This window comes from Notolepis coatsorum, assembly GCF_963971535.1.
Source record: "Notolepis coatsorum genome assembly, chromosome: 7".
Taxonomy (NCBI): Eukaryota; Metazoa; Chordata; class Actinopteri; order Aulopiformes; family Paralepididae; genus Notolepis; species Notolepis coatsorum.
The window spans coordinates 160,077,205-160,097,589 of NC_140171.1; the positions used below are offsets into that span (position 1 = coordinate 160,077,205).

The window sequence follows — 20,385 nt, forward strand, 5'->3', positions numbered from 1 at the left end:
TTTCGAATCTTTAATTTTTTAACACTTTGGCTGCCGGAAAACGCCTAAACACGTCATTCCCGGCCATGCTCAAGTTGCCGAAGACGCTTTACAGCGTCTTTAATATCAATATTTCAAAAATCTGGGATCGGATTCATATTTCCCCTCCGCTGGCCTGAGATCCACCAGGAGGACCCACTGAGCTCTCTGGCGGTTCAGGAGCGCCATCTGGTGGCCGATCGGCGCAATCGCTTAACAGGAAGTGCTATGGAGATTGTGCTGGTCGGCCGTATTACTTCCGGGCACTAGCTATAGGTTCCGGGACTCGATCTCGACACACTACATAGCGATCGATTGCCAATAACTCGATAAACAACATGATTTGGACGTATACCATTATACAAGCTGGAGATGGACCGGGTAAATCGACATCCCATAATGGTAAAATTTCTACTCTACGATGATCGCCCAACGGCGCGCGGAGACTGGGGTGAGTTTTAGCGTGTAAAGTTACCGTCTTCGATACTAACTGCTATTATCAACATTTGACCCACATTAGATGATTGGTATAACGCTGCCCACGGAATTATAAACGCCCCCTAGCCCATCCGGTCAACATCAGATGACGTGTAGTAACTTCTAGAAGTACGTCTAGTTGGAATTTTTTATATCGCGCTGATTGCCATAAAACTGTATTGCATCATCAATATAATGTATTTGGGGCTATAGATCACGTTCTGGAGAAAGCTGCAGAAAGAGATGAAAACATACTTATACATTAGACCATACTTTACTATGAATATGTGAATGAAAAAGTTTAACGTTGCTACACAATGAACAATACATATAGGACTTTGAATGGGCCCTAATAATGGCAATGTAGCAATAGAATTTAAAAAGTTATAGCCCTGCAAAGAAGGGGACTTTCTCTATAGACAAATAGAGCCGGCAACCTACGGACCTACGGGATAATGAATTTAACCCATGGCAGCCAAAGTGTTAATAATAATAATAATAATAATAATAATAATAATAATAATAATAATAATAATAATAATAATAATAATAATAATAATAATAATAATTTTTTTAATAAATATCCTCAAACTAAATCCTCAATTTGAATAAAGTGATTAATCTTTTTTTTTGTCTAGTTTTTCCTCCCCATTTTTATATTTTTCTCCCTTCCCCAATTTCGTATTGTCCAATTCTACCCTCCCCTGTCTCGAACACTGTTAGGCCATGCCTCCCACAAGCCGGCTGCAATGTGGACGAAGCCTTGCATCACGTGTCCCCTCCGGTACTCGGGGAGGCAGCCGTCGCATCTTTTCACCTGCACAGCGCAATCTCTCAGCGGCGAGGGTCTGCGTGGGAGGGACACGCCGCCCCCGTCGCTTCCTGATTCTACTGCGCAGGCGCACTAACCGACCTGTAGGAATCGCTGTCCACAACGTCCGATCCCCACGCACCAGCTTCCCACCACCTAATACTGCCAAATTGTATTAGTATGAACGACCAGCCAAGCTGGTAGCAACGCCGAGAGCTCGAACCCAGCATCTCCTGCGTTGGTGGCGAGCGCCTTGCCCACTGCGCCACCTAGCCGCCCATAAAGTGATTAATCTGATTAAATTAGTCTTTTTCTTTTTATTAAATCAACTTTCCAGACCCAGCCCAGGGAGAAGCCCCAGCCCAACTAAATCAATTAAATCAACTTTCTTTAACTCAATGTGCGCCAGAGGTCGCTGTGTACCGTGTGGTAAGAAGGCCACCGCTTTAAAGAATAGGGGTACATGGCGGTGTTTGCAGGGCTCAAACTATATTTTATATCATAGCAATGGATATAAAACGATTGCCCATTTAACATCGAGTATCTATTGCTCAGCGCTATATTATCGCTAATATGTTTCATCATGAATGCATGAAAGGGTGGGGGGGGGGGGGGGGTCGTTTTTCCATGCTTTGATCGCCACCAACGGGATACGTTACACACACACATTACACACATACGGTCGGATCGCTGTGAATGGATTCTTGGATCAACGCAAGATTGATACCATATACCCCTTACCTTGACTAGGATATACTCCAAAAAGAATATTCCAATTATCTGATCACCATTCCAAGTATTGATGTCGAACGTGTTGCCAACATAATCCACCAAAAAACATGAATCGGCGGTGCTTGATTCTCATCAATCCATGAGTTATAAACGCTTGTCCTGCCCGACTAGGAAAAGCCGGACCGGACTTTTTAGATCAACGCACATACCAAGCCAGAGAGTTTCCAAGGATGTGCAATACCGGCCGCAAGGCGGCAGTATTGGACGTTTGCGATCTCAGACTCATTCCCAATGATAACACAGGCTCCCTCGATGGATTATGAATGGGAATATCGAATAAAAGAAATAACGATAGAAAACCAGACTTTTCTCAGGTTTGGCGCTCAACCGTCGGCGAGTTAACCCGACTTTATTCGTGAGTGGCGTCCAATGAGTTAATGAATATAACTCATCAGTTTTTTTAATACTATAATATTAGTGCCTAATCTTTATCTGCAACTGTGAAGAAAAACCCATTGGTTTAAACAGAATGAATAGAGAAAAAAAAGGAAATTAGTTTTTTTATAAAAAATTCGAATGTTTATTTAGAATTCGAATGCCAACGTAACGAACGAAGGTTCGAACGTTTGGCCTCAGCCCTAACACACACACACACACAGAGGGGGAGGGCTTGGAGCTAACACACACACATACACACACACACAGAGGGGGAGGGCTTGGAGCTAACACACACGCGTGCACACACACACACACACACACACAGGATGAGGGCTTGGAACTAACACACACACAGAGGAGGAGGGCTTGGAACTAACACACACACAGAGGAGGAGGGCTTGGAACTAACACACACACAGAGGAGGAGGGCTTGGAACTAACACACACACAGAGGAGGAGGGCTTGGAACTAACACACACACAGAGGAGGAGGGCTTGGAACTAACACACACACAGAGGAGGAGGGCTTGGAACTAACACACACACAGAGGAGGAGGGCTTGGAACTAACACACACACAGAGGAGGAGGGCTTGGAACTAACACACACACAGAGGAGGAGGGCTTGGAACTAACACACACACAGAGGAGGAGGGCTTGGAACTAACACACACACAGAGGAGGAGGGCTTGGAACTAACACACACACAGAGGAGGAGGGCTTGGAACTAACACACACACAGAGGAGGAGGGCTTGGCGCTAACACACACACACACACAGGGGGAGGGCTTCGAACTAACACACACACACACAGAGGGGGAGGGCTTGGAGCTAACACACACACACACACACAGAGGGGGAGGGCTTGGAGCTAACACACACACACACGCACACACAGAGGGGGAGGGCTTGGAGCTAACACACACACACACACACACACACACACACACACACACACACACACACACACACACACACACGGGGAGGGCTTGGAACTAACACACTCACACACACACAGAGGGGGAGGGCTTGGAACTAACACACACACACACACACAGAGGGGGAGGGCTTGGAGCTAACACACACACACACACAGAGGGGGAGGGCTTGGAGCTAACACACACACAGAGGGGGAGGGCTTGGAGCTAACACACACACACACAGGGGGAGGGCTTGGAACTAACACACACACACACACACACACACAGGGGGAGGGCTTGGAACTAACACACACACACACAGAGGGGGAGGGCTTGGAGCTAACACACACACACACACACACAGAGGGAGAGGGCTTGGAGCTAACACACACACAGAGGGGGAGGGCTTGGAGCTAACACACACACACACACACACAGAGGGGGAGGGCTTGGAGCTAACACACACACACACACACAGAGGGGGAGGGCTTGGAGCTAACATACACACACACACACACACACACACACACACACACAGAGGGGGAGGGCTTGGAGCTAACACACACACACACACACAGAGGGGGAGGGCTTGGAGCTAACACACACACAGAGGGGGAGGGCTTGGAGCTAACACACACACACACACACAGAGGGGGAGGGCTTGGAGCTAACACACACACAGAGGGGGAGGGCTTGGAGCTAACACACACACACACACACAGAGGGGGAGGAGCTAGGGGAGAGAGAGCAGGTGATGGAGTGTTATTTAGTCAGGTTGTAGAAGTGCTGTTTCTGTGTGTCTGTGCATCACGCACTTTGATTATATGCACTTTTACTGTAAATTGTGCCTCTATGCATTATGCACTTTACCACTTTAAAACCGGTCTCTGATAGGGGTGTAACGATGCAACCTCACAACGATTAATTTCGATTACGATTATTCAGGCAACGATTCAATGCATCATGAAATCTCTTCATTTGACCACGATTCGATTCGATACATTTTCTATCAGTTAATTCCCCAATTTTTTTTGAATACACACATGTGGCTGGGGGAACTGATTCACTCAGCATGAATGGACTATAGGTCAATAAAAACAACACACGCAAAAAAAAAACATTAAAAAAATATATAAAAAATTCAATGCAGTTGAATCGTCACATTAGAATCGATGCATTTGGATTAATCGATGCATCGTTACACCCCTAGTCTTGACGACGAGTTTGGAGGGGACTATGGTGTTGAATGCTGAGCTGTAGTCAATAAATAGCATTCTCACATTGTTCCCCTGCCTCTTGTCCAGGTGTGATGCTGCCTATGGAATGCTGCCTATGGAATACATAAAGTTGTATGCAGTTTCCTAAAATGCCATTCATTTTGACTCCATGTTGTGCCGGACGTGGCGGTGCAGTTGGCCACTTGTTTTAAACCTTTGACCCTGGTGTCCTCCATCTTGGCTCCGCAGGGCTGCCGGACCCCTTCGCCAAGGTGGTGGTGGACGGCTCGGGGCAGTGCCACTCCACCGACACCATCCGCAACACCCTGGACCCCAAGTGGAACCAACATTATGACCTGTAAGTGGATTATGGTTTTACATTTATATTTCCTTTTGTTCTCATAAGCAAAATAATGTAGACCACATCTGTGTCTCTCTATACCCTCATATTATATTAACATATATAAGTCCATCAACCATCAGTATTTATCAGGGTTCGCACAAGGTCCTTGAAGTGCTTAAAGGGGAACTAGGCCTGCCACGATAACACATTTTGCTGGGCGATTAATTGCCCCCGAAAATATCGCGATAAGCGATATTATTGCGACCGGTTAGAGAATTTTTTTTTGAGAAATTTATTTCCCAAAACTTTTATTTTGAAGCCCACCGCTCCGTCTTTTCTGGTGTTTTAGACTTTTATTTTGAAGCCCACCGACCGGAGCGGAAGTATTGTTGTTATTATCCTAGCAGCATCTATGAGCGGCCAACTTGTCTCGTTCGGTTCTGTGTTTTTGAGCTAATGATAAAACAAATGTTGAGATTGTTGGTGAGCAACTAACTTTAGGTTAGTTTTAACGTTAGCTACTAACGTTAGATGCAGCTACTACAGGCAATCAACGATGAGGAGGAAGCGTCAAAGCCGTATAGAATAGAATAGCCCTGTGGTGCGTAGGCACGGGAGCGCAACTCGATTACCTGTTATAATAAATTCATTCATGTTTAACTTGTCCCCGTGTCCAGTCCTTTGACTAGTCCCACCCGTTCATTGTAAACAATGATGCATGTAATTGTATTAACGTTATTCTGTGTTGTAGCTATGCTATACGTTGTATTTCGTTTGTTAGCTATTTAGCTAATGTTGTTGGCATTGAATGAGCATCAACACTAGATCTTTAATCTTTATTTAGCAGTCCAGTTTCTCCGGGAAGTAGCGAGTAACTACTTGGGTCTAAAAATAGCTAACGTTACACTACAAAGAACGCTATTTGGTTAAAAGGAGCAACACTATTGAGAAATGTAGTTAAGCTATGTGGCGTTGCTAGTGCCCCACGGAGCTCCCGTGCTGTGCTCTGTAGTAAGGCCAGCGGCCCCCCACACGGAGTGACTGACGAGGGGTACTGGTTCCGCCTCATTAAAACAAACGCGCAAATAGCAATTAATCGCGCCCGTCAAAATCATTGCATTAATTTTAATTATCGCGTCAATTAATCGATTTATTGCTTATCGCGGCAGGCCTAAGGGGAACTATCTTATAAATGGCCTTTTTGAGTGTTTAGCATTGTTTCCTAGCTATGTGAACTTATATTAATATGATCTATGTCTCAAAATTCTCATATTGGCGCATTCTTCCAATTCTCCTCTCACAATATTCACCCTCACTGAACTGAGTCGTTTGAAAATGTGCCTATATGTGATGTCATATAGTCACTGCTGCATGTTAATGTGGCTCCTCAGGCACCAGCACCTGCACCCCAGTCCACATCATATAGTCACTGCTGCATGTTAATGTGGCTCCTCAGGCACCAGCACCTGCACCCCAGTCCACATCAGCTCAAAACGGCTCGAGATCTTGAGGTAGAAAAATGCTGTTTTTGAGGACTTGATTAGAAATACAAAACAATGAATAAAAAAAATATATATATTACAGAGGTGTTCCATAGACTCACAGGAATTGTGTAAAAGTGCCCAAATAGTGAAAGAAATAGTAAAATAGTTCCCCTTTAACCTCTTAAGCCTGGAGCCCTATTTTCTGAAAATCCTCCTAAAATACATACTTAAGTAAATGGAATATTGCTTCACTTCTACAAGGTCCATAATTCCTGGGAGGCTGGTTATAAGCCGCAACGTGTATTATACTAAATCCATTGGCGTTTTTTGATGATTTGATCGCCATCAACGGCATACATTGTGGACTATCGTTACACACATACGCTCGGATCGCAATGAAAACATTCTTGGATCAACGCAAGATTGATATCATATAGCCCTTACCTTGACTAGGATGTACCCCAAAAACAATATTCCAATTATCTGATCGCCATTCCAAGTATAGATGTGTCGTGTCGCCAACATAATCCATCCCACAACACCGATCGGGAGTATCCAATTCTTCTCAATCCGACCGTTATAACCGCTCGTCTTGCCCGGAGAAAAATAGCCGAGCCGGCCCCATATAATCGCTGCACAGCCCAAGACACAGAGTTTCAAAGGGTGCTCGATACCGCCGCCTGGTAGGATGCGGCCGGTACTGCACCGTCGGAGTCCCAGTATGTCTTTTACAGGCAAAATACAGCTCCCTGACATTGAATAGGGTATTAAAATCGAAATAAACTACGTTTATGGCACTGAAAGGGTTAAAATGTCCAAGAGTTTCTCCCCCCCCCCACCAAGATTTTAGTTCCCAGCATAACAGCAGAGAAGTGCTTCAGAAGCTGATCCCTGGTCTGTTCCCAGCGTGGCCCATATTATTCATACAGCGGACATTTTTCTCTTATGTTTCATATAATAAGAGACCATAGGTGAAAACAGGGTGGAAAGAAATATTGACATAACATGACATAACATGACATAAGAGTAAAATGGCCACAGTGTGAATAGCATTTCTACCAAAGGTAGCCGCATTTCTCGCAGACGCTCTCTGATTGGCCGACGCGAGTTTCTACACTGGTTAAGCTTAGGCAATCTTCGAAGTTGGTTAAGGTTAGGCAAGTTCTTTCGACGGTTAAGCTTAGGCACTCTTTCGAAGTTGGTTAAGGTTAGAGTTTGTCTTAGAGCATGGCGATAGAACGCCAGGTAGTTTGCAGGCTGTTTGACGTGGAAATGGGTAAAGACACAGCTCATCACGCTATTGGGCGCACATGTCACATGACCAGAAACGTCTGCCAGAAATGCGGCTACGGAAAGTATAGATGCGTGTGAATATGGTCAATAGTGCAGCAGTGGCTCTCCAACTTTTGTTTATGTTCACACAACGACTGGCAAACTATGGTCTGTCTCTGGTGTGTTGTGGTCAGCTGTGAGGTTTCTCTTTCTACATGTCTCTGGTGTGTTGTGGTCAGCTGTGAGGTTTCTCTTTCTACTGTACATGTCTCTGGTGTGTTGTGGTCAGCTGTGAGGTTTCTCTTTCTACTGTACATGTCTCTGGTGTGTTGTGGTCAGCTGTGAGGTTTCTCTTTCTACATGTCTCTGGTGTGTTGTGGTCAGCTGTGAACTTTCTCTTTCTACTGTACATGTCTCTGGTGTGTTGTGGTCAGCTGTGAGCTTTCTCTTTCTACTGTACATGTCTCTGGTGTGTTGTGGTCAGCTGTGAGGTTTCTCTTTCTACTGTACATGTCTCTGGTGTGTTGTGGTCAGCTGTGAGGTTTCTCTTTCTACTGTACATGTCTCTGGTGTGTTGTGGTCAGCTGTGAGGTTTCTCTTTCTACATGTCTCTGGTGTGTTGTGGTCAGCTGTGAACTTTCTCTTTCTACTGTACATGTCTCTGGTGTGTTGTGGTCAGCTGTGAGCTTTCTCTTTCTACTGTACATGTCTCTGGTGTGTTGTGGTCAGCTGTGAGCTTTCTCTTTCTACTGTACATGTCTCTGGTGTGTTGTGGTCAGCTGTGAGCTTTCTCTTTCTACTGTACATGGTACCTGGTGTGTTGTGGTCACCTGTGAGCTTTCTCTTTCTACTGTACATGGTACCTGGTGTGTTGTGGTCACCTGTGAGCTTTCTCTTTCTACTGTACATGGCACCGCGTGTGTTGTGGTCACCTGTGAGCTTTCTCTTTCTACTGTACATGGCACCGCGTGTGTTGTGTCGTCCTGGCTGTTCAGCTGTGATGTTTTTTCTGTGTGTCAGTTGATCAACTTTTACAATTGTTCAAGATAGAGCCATGAAACTAAAACCAGATTGCTCAGGGTGGGACAATAATGAATCCATGACCTTAGAAGGGCTGAGGGGCTGGCAGATTCACACTAACGGTTAGTTACCCATTAGTGTCAGGAAGTAATAATAATATTAACGGTTAGTTACCCATTAGTGTCAGGAAGTAATAATAATATTAACGGTTAGTTACCCATTAGTGTCAGGAAGTAATAATAATATTAACGGTTACTTACCCATTAGTGTCAGGAAGTAATAATAATATTAACGGTTAGTTACCCATTAGTGTCAGGAAGTAATAATAATATTAACGGTTACTTACCCATTAGTGTCAGGAAGTAATAATAATATTAACGGTTACTTACCCATTAGTGTCAGGAAGTAATAATAATATTAACGGTTAGTTACCCATTAGTGTCAGGAAGTAATAATAATATTAACGGTTAGTTACCCATTAGTGTCAGGAAGTAATAATAATATTAACGGTTAGTTACCCATTAGTGTCAGGAAGTAATGATAATATTAACGGTTAGTTACCCATTAGTGTCAGGAAGTAATAATAATATTAACGGTTAGTTACCCATTAGTGTCAGGAAGTAATAATAATATTAACGGTTAGTTACCCATTAGTGTCAGGAAGTAATAATAATATTAACGGTTAGTTACCCATTAGTGTCAGGAAGTAATAATAATATTAACGGTTAGTTACCCATTAGTGTCAGGAAGTAATAATAATATTAACGGTTACTTACCCATTAGTGTCAGGAAGTAATAATAATATTTAGTTACCCATTAGTGTCAGGAAGTAATAATAATATTTAGTTACCCATTAGTGTCAGGAAGTAATAATAATATTTAGTTAGCCATTAGTGTCAGGAAGTAATAATAATATTAACGGTTACTTACCCATTAGTGTCAGGAAGTAATAATAATATTAACGGTTACTTACCCATTAGTGTCAGGAAGTAATAATAATATTAACGGTTAGTTACCCATTAGTGTCAGGAAGTAATAATAATATTAACGGTTAGTTACCCATTAGTGTCAGGAAGTAATAATAATATTAACGGTTAGTTACCCATTAGTGTCAGGAAGTAATGATAATATTAACGGTTAGTTACCCATTAGTGTCAGGAAGTAATAATAATATTAACGGTTAGTTACCCATTAGTGTCAGGAAGTAATAATAATATTAACGGTTAGTTACCCATTAGTGTCAGGAAGTAATAATAATATTAACGGTTAGTTACCCATTAGTGTCAGGAAGTAATAATAATATTAACGGTTAGTTACCCATTAGTGTCAGGAAGTAATAATAATATTAACGGTTACTTACCCATTAGTGTCAGGAAGTAATAATAATATTTAGTTACCCATTAGTGTCAGGAAGTAATAATAATATTTAGTTACCCATTAGTGTCAGGAAGTAATAATAATATTTAGTTAGCCATTAGTGTCAGGAAGTAATAATAATATTAACGGTTACTTACCCATTAGTGTCAGGAAGTAATAATAATATTAACGGTTACTTACCCATTAGTGTCAGGAAGTAATAATAATATTAACGGTTAGTTACCCATTAGTGTCAGGAAGTAATAATAATATTAACGGTTAGTTACCCATTAGTGTCAGGAAGTAATGATAATATTAACGGTTAGTTACCCATTAGTGTCAGGAAGTAATGATAATATTAACGGTTAGTTACCCATTAGTGTCAGGAAGTAATAATAATATTAACGGTTAGTTACCCATTAGTGTCAGGAAGTAATAATAATATTAACGGTTACTTACCCATTAGTGTCAGGAAGTAATAATAATATTAACGGTTAGTTACCCATTAGTGTCAGGAAGTAATAATAATATTAACGGTTAGTTACCCATTAGTGTCAGGAAGTAATAATAATATTAACGGTTAGTTACCCATTAGTGTCAGGAAGTAATAATAATATTAACGGTTAGTTACCCATTAGTGTCAGGAAGTAATAATAATATTAACGGTTACTTACCCATTAGTGTCAGGAAGTAATAATAATATTTAGTTACCCATTAGTGTCAGGAAGTAATAATAATATTTAGTTACCCATTAGTGTCAGGAAGTAATAATAATATTAACGGTTAGTTACCCATTAGTGTCAGGAAGTAATAATAATATTAACGGTTAGTTACCCATTAGTGTCAGGAAGTAATAATAATATTAACGGTTAGTTACCCATTAGTGTCAGGAAGTAATAATAATATTAACGGTTAGTTACCCATTAGTGTCAGGAAGTAATAATAATATTAACGGTTACTTACCCATTAGTGTCAGGAAGTAATAATAATATTTAGTTACCCATTAGTGTCAGGAAGTAATAATAATATTTAGTTACCCATTAGTGTCAGGAAGTAATAATAATATTTAGTTAGCCATTAGTGTCAGGAAGTAATAATAATATTAACGGTTACTTACCCATTAGTGTCAGGAAGTAATAATAATATTAACGGTTACTTACCCATTAGTGTCAGGCAGTAATAATAATTTTTGGGCAAGTGGAGTTTGCTTTCTGGTTGCCTTTCAGTTTTTTATATATTGTTTAGTGTTTTTAGAGACTGGGAAGCAACCTTTTCTGTTCACTATTGAGATACATCAGTCCAGAGGACTAGGGCTGGGCGATTCTTGCTAAAATGTGAATCACGATTTTCCTCCCTAAGAATTGAGATCACGATTCTCTCATGATTTTTTTTAATTTAAATTTTATAAAAACATTTATTGCACTTTCTTAAACGGACAACATAACACATATATCAATGTGCTTGACTTAAACTTAAAAGTCACTTGTAATACAAAATAACTAGTCTCTTTTCCTCTCTTATTTTAGAACACTTAATCAAAGTGATTCACTTAAATGCTGCTGAACATAAAAAAAACTAGAATGTAAAATGTATGAATAAACTTAGGTGTGATTGCTTCATCAGTAATGAATGTTCGGTTATGGCTTTAGAATGTTCAGAGTGAAATAGGATGTTCGCTTAGGGCTTTAGAATGTTCAATTATGGTTTTAACATGAAATAGAATGTTCAGTTACAGCTTTAGAATAAATAATAATACAAATAAAACCTCATCACATCATCACGCAGTTCTGTCTCCACTGTCGTTCGACACTGGGTGTACAGAGCAGACAATGCAACATTTGAAAAGTATTAAGTAGCACTTGTCTAGCGTCTTGATACATTTCTTAAACCCCTCGTTTTGAACGGTGTTGATTGACTTGATGGATATGACGATGCACTGTATAACGTTTGCGTTATTGAGGCTTGTGTGGTCTGACGGCTGGGATTTTGTGATGTGGTTGTCCTTCATTGCTAAATCATATTCGACTTTATGGTGACGTTTGAGGTGGTTGTAGAGGTTGGTCGTGTTACCTTGCGTTGCTGCGATGGTGCCAAAGCATTGTATGACTCCTCCTTGTACATCACCGTCGGGTTTAATTAAACTCCTTTTTTCAGTATAAGCACAGTAGTGGATACAGCACTCACACCACGGGATTTTCTTCAGTGTCACTAATTTCTTTCTTTTTTCTTTAGCTTGAAAATGTTTTCTCACTGTCTCTCACTCTCTCTCTCGCTCTCACTCTCTCACTCTCGCTCTCGCTCACTCTCGCTCTCTCACTTTCTCTCTCTCGCTCTCGCTCACTCTCGCTCTCTCTCGCTCTCTCACTTTCTCTCTCTCTCGCTCTCGCCCACTCTCTCACTCTCTCTCTCTCTCTCTCACTCTTGCTCTCAATCTCTCTCTCGCTCTCACGCTCACTCTCTCGCTCTCTCTCGCTCTCTCTCTCTCACTATCTCGCTCTCTCTCACTCTCTCTCGCTCTCACTCTTTCGCTATCTCACTCTTTCACTCTCTCGCGCTCTCTCTCTCACTCTCTCTCTCGCTATTTCTCTCTCTCTCACTCTCTCACTCTCTTTCACTCTCTCACTCTCTCTCTCTCACTCTCTCACTCTCTCGCTCTTGCTCTCTCTCTCTCGCGCTCTCTCGCTCGCTCGCTCGCTCTCTCTATCTCTCTCTCTCTCGCTCTCTCTCACTCTCTCACTCTCTCGCTCGCTCTCTCTATCTCTATCTCTATCTCTCTCTCTCTCTCTCTCACTCACTGTGTAATTGCCCTCCACTGCAGCAACATGACCTCTTGGATTAGGGCTGTGGTTCAACATGACCTCTTGGATTAGGGCTGTGGTTCAACTAGGGATGCACGATATTGCTTTTTTGACACCGATACCGATACCGATAAGTTTATGCTCCTCAAGCCGATAACCGATATCGATAACCGATATTTATTGTATTATAAAACATTTTTAATGTATATATTTTTTTTGATCACATTTTTTTTTTTTTAACATGAAACAAAACATATCACAATACAATAATAATACATAAAAAGACTTCCCAGGACAATAACTTAACACCAACTTAAATGTGACCTAACCAGACAACAGAAACAAAAGCCAAGACAACAGTTTTGACTGATAAAGTGACCATATTTATTTTTCCAAATGAAAATTCACAATCCGTCAACAGCTTGTGGTGCATCCAACCTAAGACGCTCGAAGCTTTTTGTTCTTCTTTTTTCAAAGCGGAGCCTTGATAAAGAGGCTTTGAGTGGACACATCACCACCACAACAACGGGTCACCTGCGGCATCACCATCATTAGCATCGTTTGCTAAATTAAAGAAGTTTGACAGAAGGGCAACCAGCCGGGCAACCAGCCAGGCAGCGCCGTTATCTCACGGGACGAGTAGCTACATTAGTTAGCCAACAACCAGCCAGGCAACGCCGTTATCTCCCGGGACGAGTAGCTTCATTAGTTAGCCAGCAACCAGTCAAGCTAACGTTAGCATTCGGGAGATCCAGCAGCTTGTCGATGTGCTAATAGCCTCAGCAACCTAACGTTAGCTGGCTCCAGCAGATCGACAAGCTGCTGGAGCCAGCTAACGTTAGCTTGCTGAGGCTATTAGCACATCGACAAGCTGCTGGATCTCCCGATGCTGGTTGAAGTGGAGCTAGGTAGCCAGCAGGCTAAATGCTCCGCGACGCTGAACTGCATGCGCCGGTCTGTCTGTCCGTCGTGGCGGTGGTGATGCCGCAGATGACCCGTCGGGCTGGATGTATTGCAAGTTGTTGCCCTTTTCCCTCCTTCTGGAACGTCTGCATTGCATTTATTACAAATAGCAAGCGATCTTTTTACTCTGAAACTCCGAGTACCGACGCGGCCATCTTTGTTGTTAACTTGCGTGGCTACGTCACAGCCAAGTAAGGGAGCGCTGGATTTGTGTAAAACGCCCTGTTCCTAAACCACAGCTGTCAGTCGTAGCACAGTACTGACAAAACGGGAGGAGCCTTTAGCAAAACAAACGCACTTCATTCCAATTCACCCACACCGCATTTTTTTTTACCAAAAAATATATTATATTATCGGAGCTATTAATAACGTTATCGAGTTTATCGGGATGACGTCATAATTGCTGATATCGGCCCGATAATTATCGGCCCGATAATTATCGTGCATCCCTAGGTTCAACATGACCTCTTGGATTAGGGCTGTGGTTCAACATGATCTCTTGGATTAGGGCTGTGGTTCAACTATGGGTGGACAGTATAAACGGTATACGGTATAAACGGTATTAATTTGCTCTACGGTATGGATTTTGACTATACCGTGTAACCGGTAGAGCAGCTCTAAAATAGCAATGACGTCATGTAACCACAGCGCGACTATTTCAATCGCATTTGCCCCTAAAAATAGATAGAATTAGTCATAGATAATAGATATGTGCAAACTGGAAAAAGTTATTTAGGAGGCTTCGCGCAGTGGGCGTGTCAACACGCAATTGTCATTTCATAATAAACACATATCACCGCGGCGCACAGCAAGTTTCAATTTCAGTTCCTGGCATTTTTAACCAGTGGAGAAACGTAAGAGATGTCCCTATCGTTTTTCTTATATGAATTATTCTACGTTAATAAAACATACCTGGTGATCAACTACAGTTTGCTGTAAACATTATGATATGCGTGTAGTGTTATGATAACGAAGGCTGCAGCGGGAGGACGGCTGCAGCAGTGGATTTGCGAATAGCATGCAGCTGCAGAGCCGCAGAGCCAGGGGCGCTTTCAGGAATACTCCAATTCAGCCATTGGCAATTCAGCCGTTGGGTGGGGGGGCGCTGTTGAGCGGGCCTGTGACCAGACCTGAAAGCGCCCCTGGCTCTGCGGCTCTGCAGCTACATATGCTTCTAGCAAAATCCAGCATCCAGCCCCGCTGTTTGCAATGGGAGCAGCACGGAGTCTCGACTCGGGACTTATTTTATTTGGAATATAATGACTTTATATGCAAAAGTAGCCTAGTTTTAAGTTAAAATATTATAAATCTACATGCCTTGAGGATGTCATTCTTTATATAGCCTGCCTATCAGGCAAAAAAAATTATTCTAACGGAAACACTGATACCGTGATATATACCGTTACCGTCTATGCTTCAAATTATACCGTGATATACATTTTAGACCATACCGTCCACCCCTAGGTTCAACATGATCTCTTGGATTAGGGCTGTGGTTCAACATGATCTCTTGGATTAGGGCTGTGGTTCAACATGATCTCTTGGATTAGGGCTGTGGTTCAACATGACCTCTTGGATTAGGGCTGTGGTTCAACATGATCTCTTGGATTAGGGCTGTGGTTCAACATGATCTCTTGGATTAGGGCTGTGGTTCAACATGATCTCTTGGATTAGGGCTGTGGTTCTACATGATCTCTTGGATTAGGGCTGTGGTTCAACATGACCTCTTGGATTAGGGCTGTGGTTCTACATGATCTCTTGGATTAGGGCTGTGGTTCAACATGATCTCTTGGATTAGGGCTGTGGTTCTACATGATCTCTTGGATTAGGGCTGTGGTTCAACATGATCTCTTGGATTAGGGCTGTGGTTCAACATGATCTCTTGGATTAGGGCTGTGGTTCTCACCCTTCTCTGTGTGAAAGAACCCCCACTCCATACACATTAGGCCGCATCCCTATAACCCTGACCTCAGGGACCTCCATCAGATAAGAGAAGATTTTTGTTGCAAGATATGATTATGTCCCAATTTCTACTATAGTTGTGGAGATAACCTGTGATAGGGGTGGACGGTATGGTCTAAAATTTATATCACGGTATAATTTGAAGCATAGACGGTAACGGTATATATCACGGTATCAGTGTTTCCGTTAGAATAATTTTTTTTGCCTGATAGGCAGGCTATATAAAGAATGACATCCTCAAGGCATGTAGATTTATAATATTTTAACTTAAAACTAGGCTACTTTTGCGTATAAAGTCATTATATTCCAAATAAAATAAGTTCCGAGTCGAGACTCCGTGCTGCTCCCATTGCAAACAGCGGGGCACAGTGCAATACTCCAATTCAGCCATTGGCAATTCAGCCGTTGGGTGGGGGGGCGCTGTTGAGCGGGCCTGTGACCAGACCTGAAAGCGCCCCTGGCTCTGCGGCTCTGCAGCTGCATGCTATTCGCAAATCCACTGCTGCAGCCGTCCTCCCGCTGCAGCCTTCGTTATCATAACACTACACACATATCATAATGTTTACAGCAAACTGTAGTTGATCACCAGGTATGTTTTATTAACGTAGAATAATTCATATAAGAAAAACGATAGGGAAATCTCTTGCCTTTCTCCACTGGTTAAAAATGCCAGGAACTGAAATTGAAACTTGCTGTGCGCCGCGGTGATATGTGTTTATTATGAAATGACAATTGCGTGTTGACACGCCCACTGCGCGAAGCCTCCTAAATAACTTTTTCCAGTTTGCATATCTATTTTTAGGGGCAAATGCGATTGAAATAGTCGCGCTGTGGTTACATGACGTCATTGCTATTTTAGAGCTGCTCTACCGGTTACACGGTATAGTCAAAATCCATACCATAGAGCAAATTCATACCGTTTATACCGTCCACCCCTAACCTGTGATCAGACTCTTTTGATGAGTTTAGAAGTTTAGTTGTTCCAACATGCTCTCTGAGCCCTAGCTAACTCCACTGTAACCACCGCTGTGACTAACCCTCATTCTGAGACACCACGCAGTATTTTATTACAATAAACCTTTTTTCTATGTATGTATGTATGTATGTATGTATGTATGTATGTATGTATGTATGTATGTATGTATGTATGTATGTATGTATGTATGTATGTATGTATGTATGTATGTACAGTACATACTTTTCCCCACATCAAAGTAATGGTCTTTATACTGTGGATCTAGTACAGTCTTGGCATGCAGGTACTGTCCCATCCACAAGCATAGACAGGGACTAATTTATTTATTTTCAGTTATTGTGCTTTTTTGACATGTCTGGTGGAAAGGACAATGTTAAGTTTTTTTGTCATTTTGTAAATTTGTCATTGAAAAGCCAAATTGTATTTATGCAATGGTATAAATTAGCAACAAATTTTTTTTAATAAATAAATAAACAGTATCCATTTAGGTTTTCAGCCAAGTATTTCCTTATTTTCGGTTTGGGCCAAGCATTGTTATTTGGGTGCATCTCTACTAGAGCCCCTCTAGACTCGATACATGTTGGGAATATTCAAAGGTGTATACTTTACATGGGAATATAGGAATTCATGGTAATAAAATGGAAATATAAGGGTAATTTTCACAGGTTGTATTTACCATGTCATAATGCAGATAGAAGCTTTTTTTTATCCACTTTTTCTCCCATTTTCTATATTTTCTCCCATCCCAATTTCGTATCATCCAATTCAACCCTCCCCTGTCACGAACGCTGTTTCTTGCCTCCCACAAGCCGGCTGCAATGTGGACTAAGTCATACATAGCACAAGTCCCCTCCGGTACTTGAGGTAACAGCAGTCGCATCTCTTCACCTGCGCAGCTCGATCTCTCAGTGGCGAGGAGTAACGCGCGGGAGGCTCACGCTGCCCCCGACACTTCCTGATTCTACTGCGCAGGCGCACCAACCGACCTGTAGGAGTCGCTGTCCACAATGCCCGATCCCCACCCATCAGTTTCCCACCCCCTAATACGGCCAATGTGTATTAGTGCGGACGACCAGCTAAACTGAAAGCAATGTGGAGCGCTGGGATCGAACAGGCGAGCCCAGCGTCTCCGCATTCGTGGCGAGCGCCTTGCCCACTACGCCACGTAGCCGCCCAATGCAGATAGAAGCTTAAACCTTTTATCATATCATAAGCAGACATGATTATATTGAAATTCTTTATTGGGAAAACCACATTGAGATACAGTATCTCGTTTTCGAGAGGGTCCCACATTTTGTGCAATGTAATTCAGAATCAGAACACATAACACACAACAAAAAAATAAATAATAAAGGACACATACAAGAACACAACAGAACAAGTACACATTATAAGAGGATATGTCTCTCATTATAAGATGATATGTATCATAATAGGCCTCTACTCCCCGGCAGCCACATGACGGTGCCACCGCAGGGCAAACAAATATGCTTAACCCCGCGATGACACCGCCAGGCAGCCGCCGCGAGAAAGGCCCAACAAAACATTCAAAGGGTGAGTAGAATACAGGATGTAATAGATATTGAGCTCCAGGACTGGCAGGAGAAGAGGAGCAACGAGCGCCCCAAATCCACCAATCGGCCCCCCCCTGCCTAAAAATAGGTGTAGAGCCAACTAGCTAACCCGTAACACCCGCATAAAGGACGGCTGTGCCCCACGTCCCCTCACCAGTGCAGCGCCCCACCGAGGAAGCATGTACAATTAACCATGAAGTTAGAGCATAGAGCGTTTTTAAAGAGGTAAAATGAAGATATGGATCGAATGATCACCGGAAGGTTGTTCCAGTCCGAAGGGGCTTTGAACATGAAGGATTTCTTGGCCATTGCTTTTGAGAATGGAGTAACTGTGAAGAAATACTGTACAGAGTGTCTTAGATTTGATTTGATTTTATTACGGATCTCCATTAGCTGGTGCCATGGCAACCAGCTAGTCTTCCTGGGGTCCACACAAAAAAACATACAAAAACAATTATTGCAAAACAGAATTATTAAAAGTCAATACTCAACACACAATACACAATGAGACTAACAATTAAGATGGCTAAAATTACATGCAAGCAAAGAAACAGAAAACAAAAAACAAAACAAAATACTTTACAGTGTTAAATACAATTTAAGATTGTTTTTAAAAGTGAATATTTTTAAGAATTGCTTTCAGAATGCTCATCAATGTTACTAAAACATCAATTTCACCATACCTTTAAAAAGAAAAAACACACACAAAGTAAACAGAAGAGGTTTTGGATAACATGACTGCAGCATACACTCATGCATGACATATATTAATTTCCTTCCGGATTATGGCTCCTTTAAGTTTATTTTTGAAACTGTCCTTGTTTTCCGTCCGTATAATATGTAATGGGATCCTATTCCAGTATGTTATGGCTCTATACATTGCCGTTTTCTTTAGAGCGTTGGTTCTAGGCAGAGGTAGGGTGAAGCGACTACTTGAAGCATGTTTGGTATTATGGTCATGTCTATCATTGGTGGATAAAAGCATAGATGATAAGTACAAGAAAAAGGGACCATCAACTGTTTCAGATAAACAGGATAGTCATAATGGATACATTTGAAAATCAATTGCAGCCAATGTCTCTGTCTTCTTAAAGCAGGAGAAGGCCAGTCTAAGGTATTTTTTTTCTCTCCACTTTTTCTCCTTATTTTCTATTTTTCTCCCATCCCAATTTTCGTATTACCCAATTCTTCCCTCCCCTGTCTTGAACGTTGCTAGACTATGCCTCCCACTGGTCGGCTGTAGTGAGGATAGAAGCCTTGCATCACGTGTCCCCTCCGGTACACGAGGAGGCAGCCTGTTGCATCTTTTTACCGCAGCAGCTCAAACTCAGCGGCGAGGAGTAACGCGTGGGAGGCTCACGCTGCCCCCGCTACTTCCTGTTTCCGCGCGTCACCCAACCGACCTGTAGGAGTCGCTGTCCACAACGTCCAATCCCCACCCACCGGCTTTCCCACCCTCTAACACTGCCAATTGTGTTAGTATGACGACCGGCCAAGCCGGTAGCAATGCCGAGAGCTGGGCTCGATACCAGCGTCTCCTGCGTTAGTGGCGAGCGCCTTGCCCACTGCGCTACTCAGCCGCCCGCCAGTCTAAGGTTTGATACATAGTACAATGGTGCGTTTTGAACGGACAGCCAAGAACAAATCTGCATAGTCTATTGTAAGCCACATTTAGAGGTGATAGATGGGTTTTGGAGGCAGCTTGATAGACAACATCAGCATAGTCCATTAATGGCAAAATAAATTGTTGTGCAAGTTTCTTTCTAACAGTGAAGGAAAAACAATGTCTAGCTCTATAAAGGACTCCAATGCTGCGATTCATTTGAATAACATTAGAGCTAATATGGAAATTGAATGAGAGTTCGGGGTCAAGCCATACTCCCAAATACTTGATGCGTTCAGCTTTTTGCAGAGGTATATTATCGGCACATAAAATAACGCATGCCTTAGATTCGGTAGCCTTCAGTTCAGTACCAAAAATCATAAAGTGCGATTTTGGTTTTGTTTAGTATTAGTTTGTGTCTCAA

At 42.4% G+C, this 20,385-nt stretch overlaps 1 protein-coding gene across 1 annotated transcript in view; it reads left to right on the top strand.

Moving 5' to 3' along the window:
* LOC311231828 (E3 ubiquitin-protein ligase SMURF2-like) overlaps positions 1-20,385 on the top strand; it is a 208,372-nt gene that overhangs the window by 61,398 nt on the left and 126,589 nt on the right. Inside the window, exon 3 of the mRNA XM_084318450.1 lies at positions 4,860-4,968. Within this exon, the coding sequence (XP_084174576.1) occupies positions 4,860-4,968 (109 nt within the window). The remainder of the gene's footprint in view (positions 1-4,859; positions 4,969-20,385) is intronic.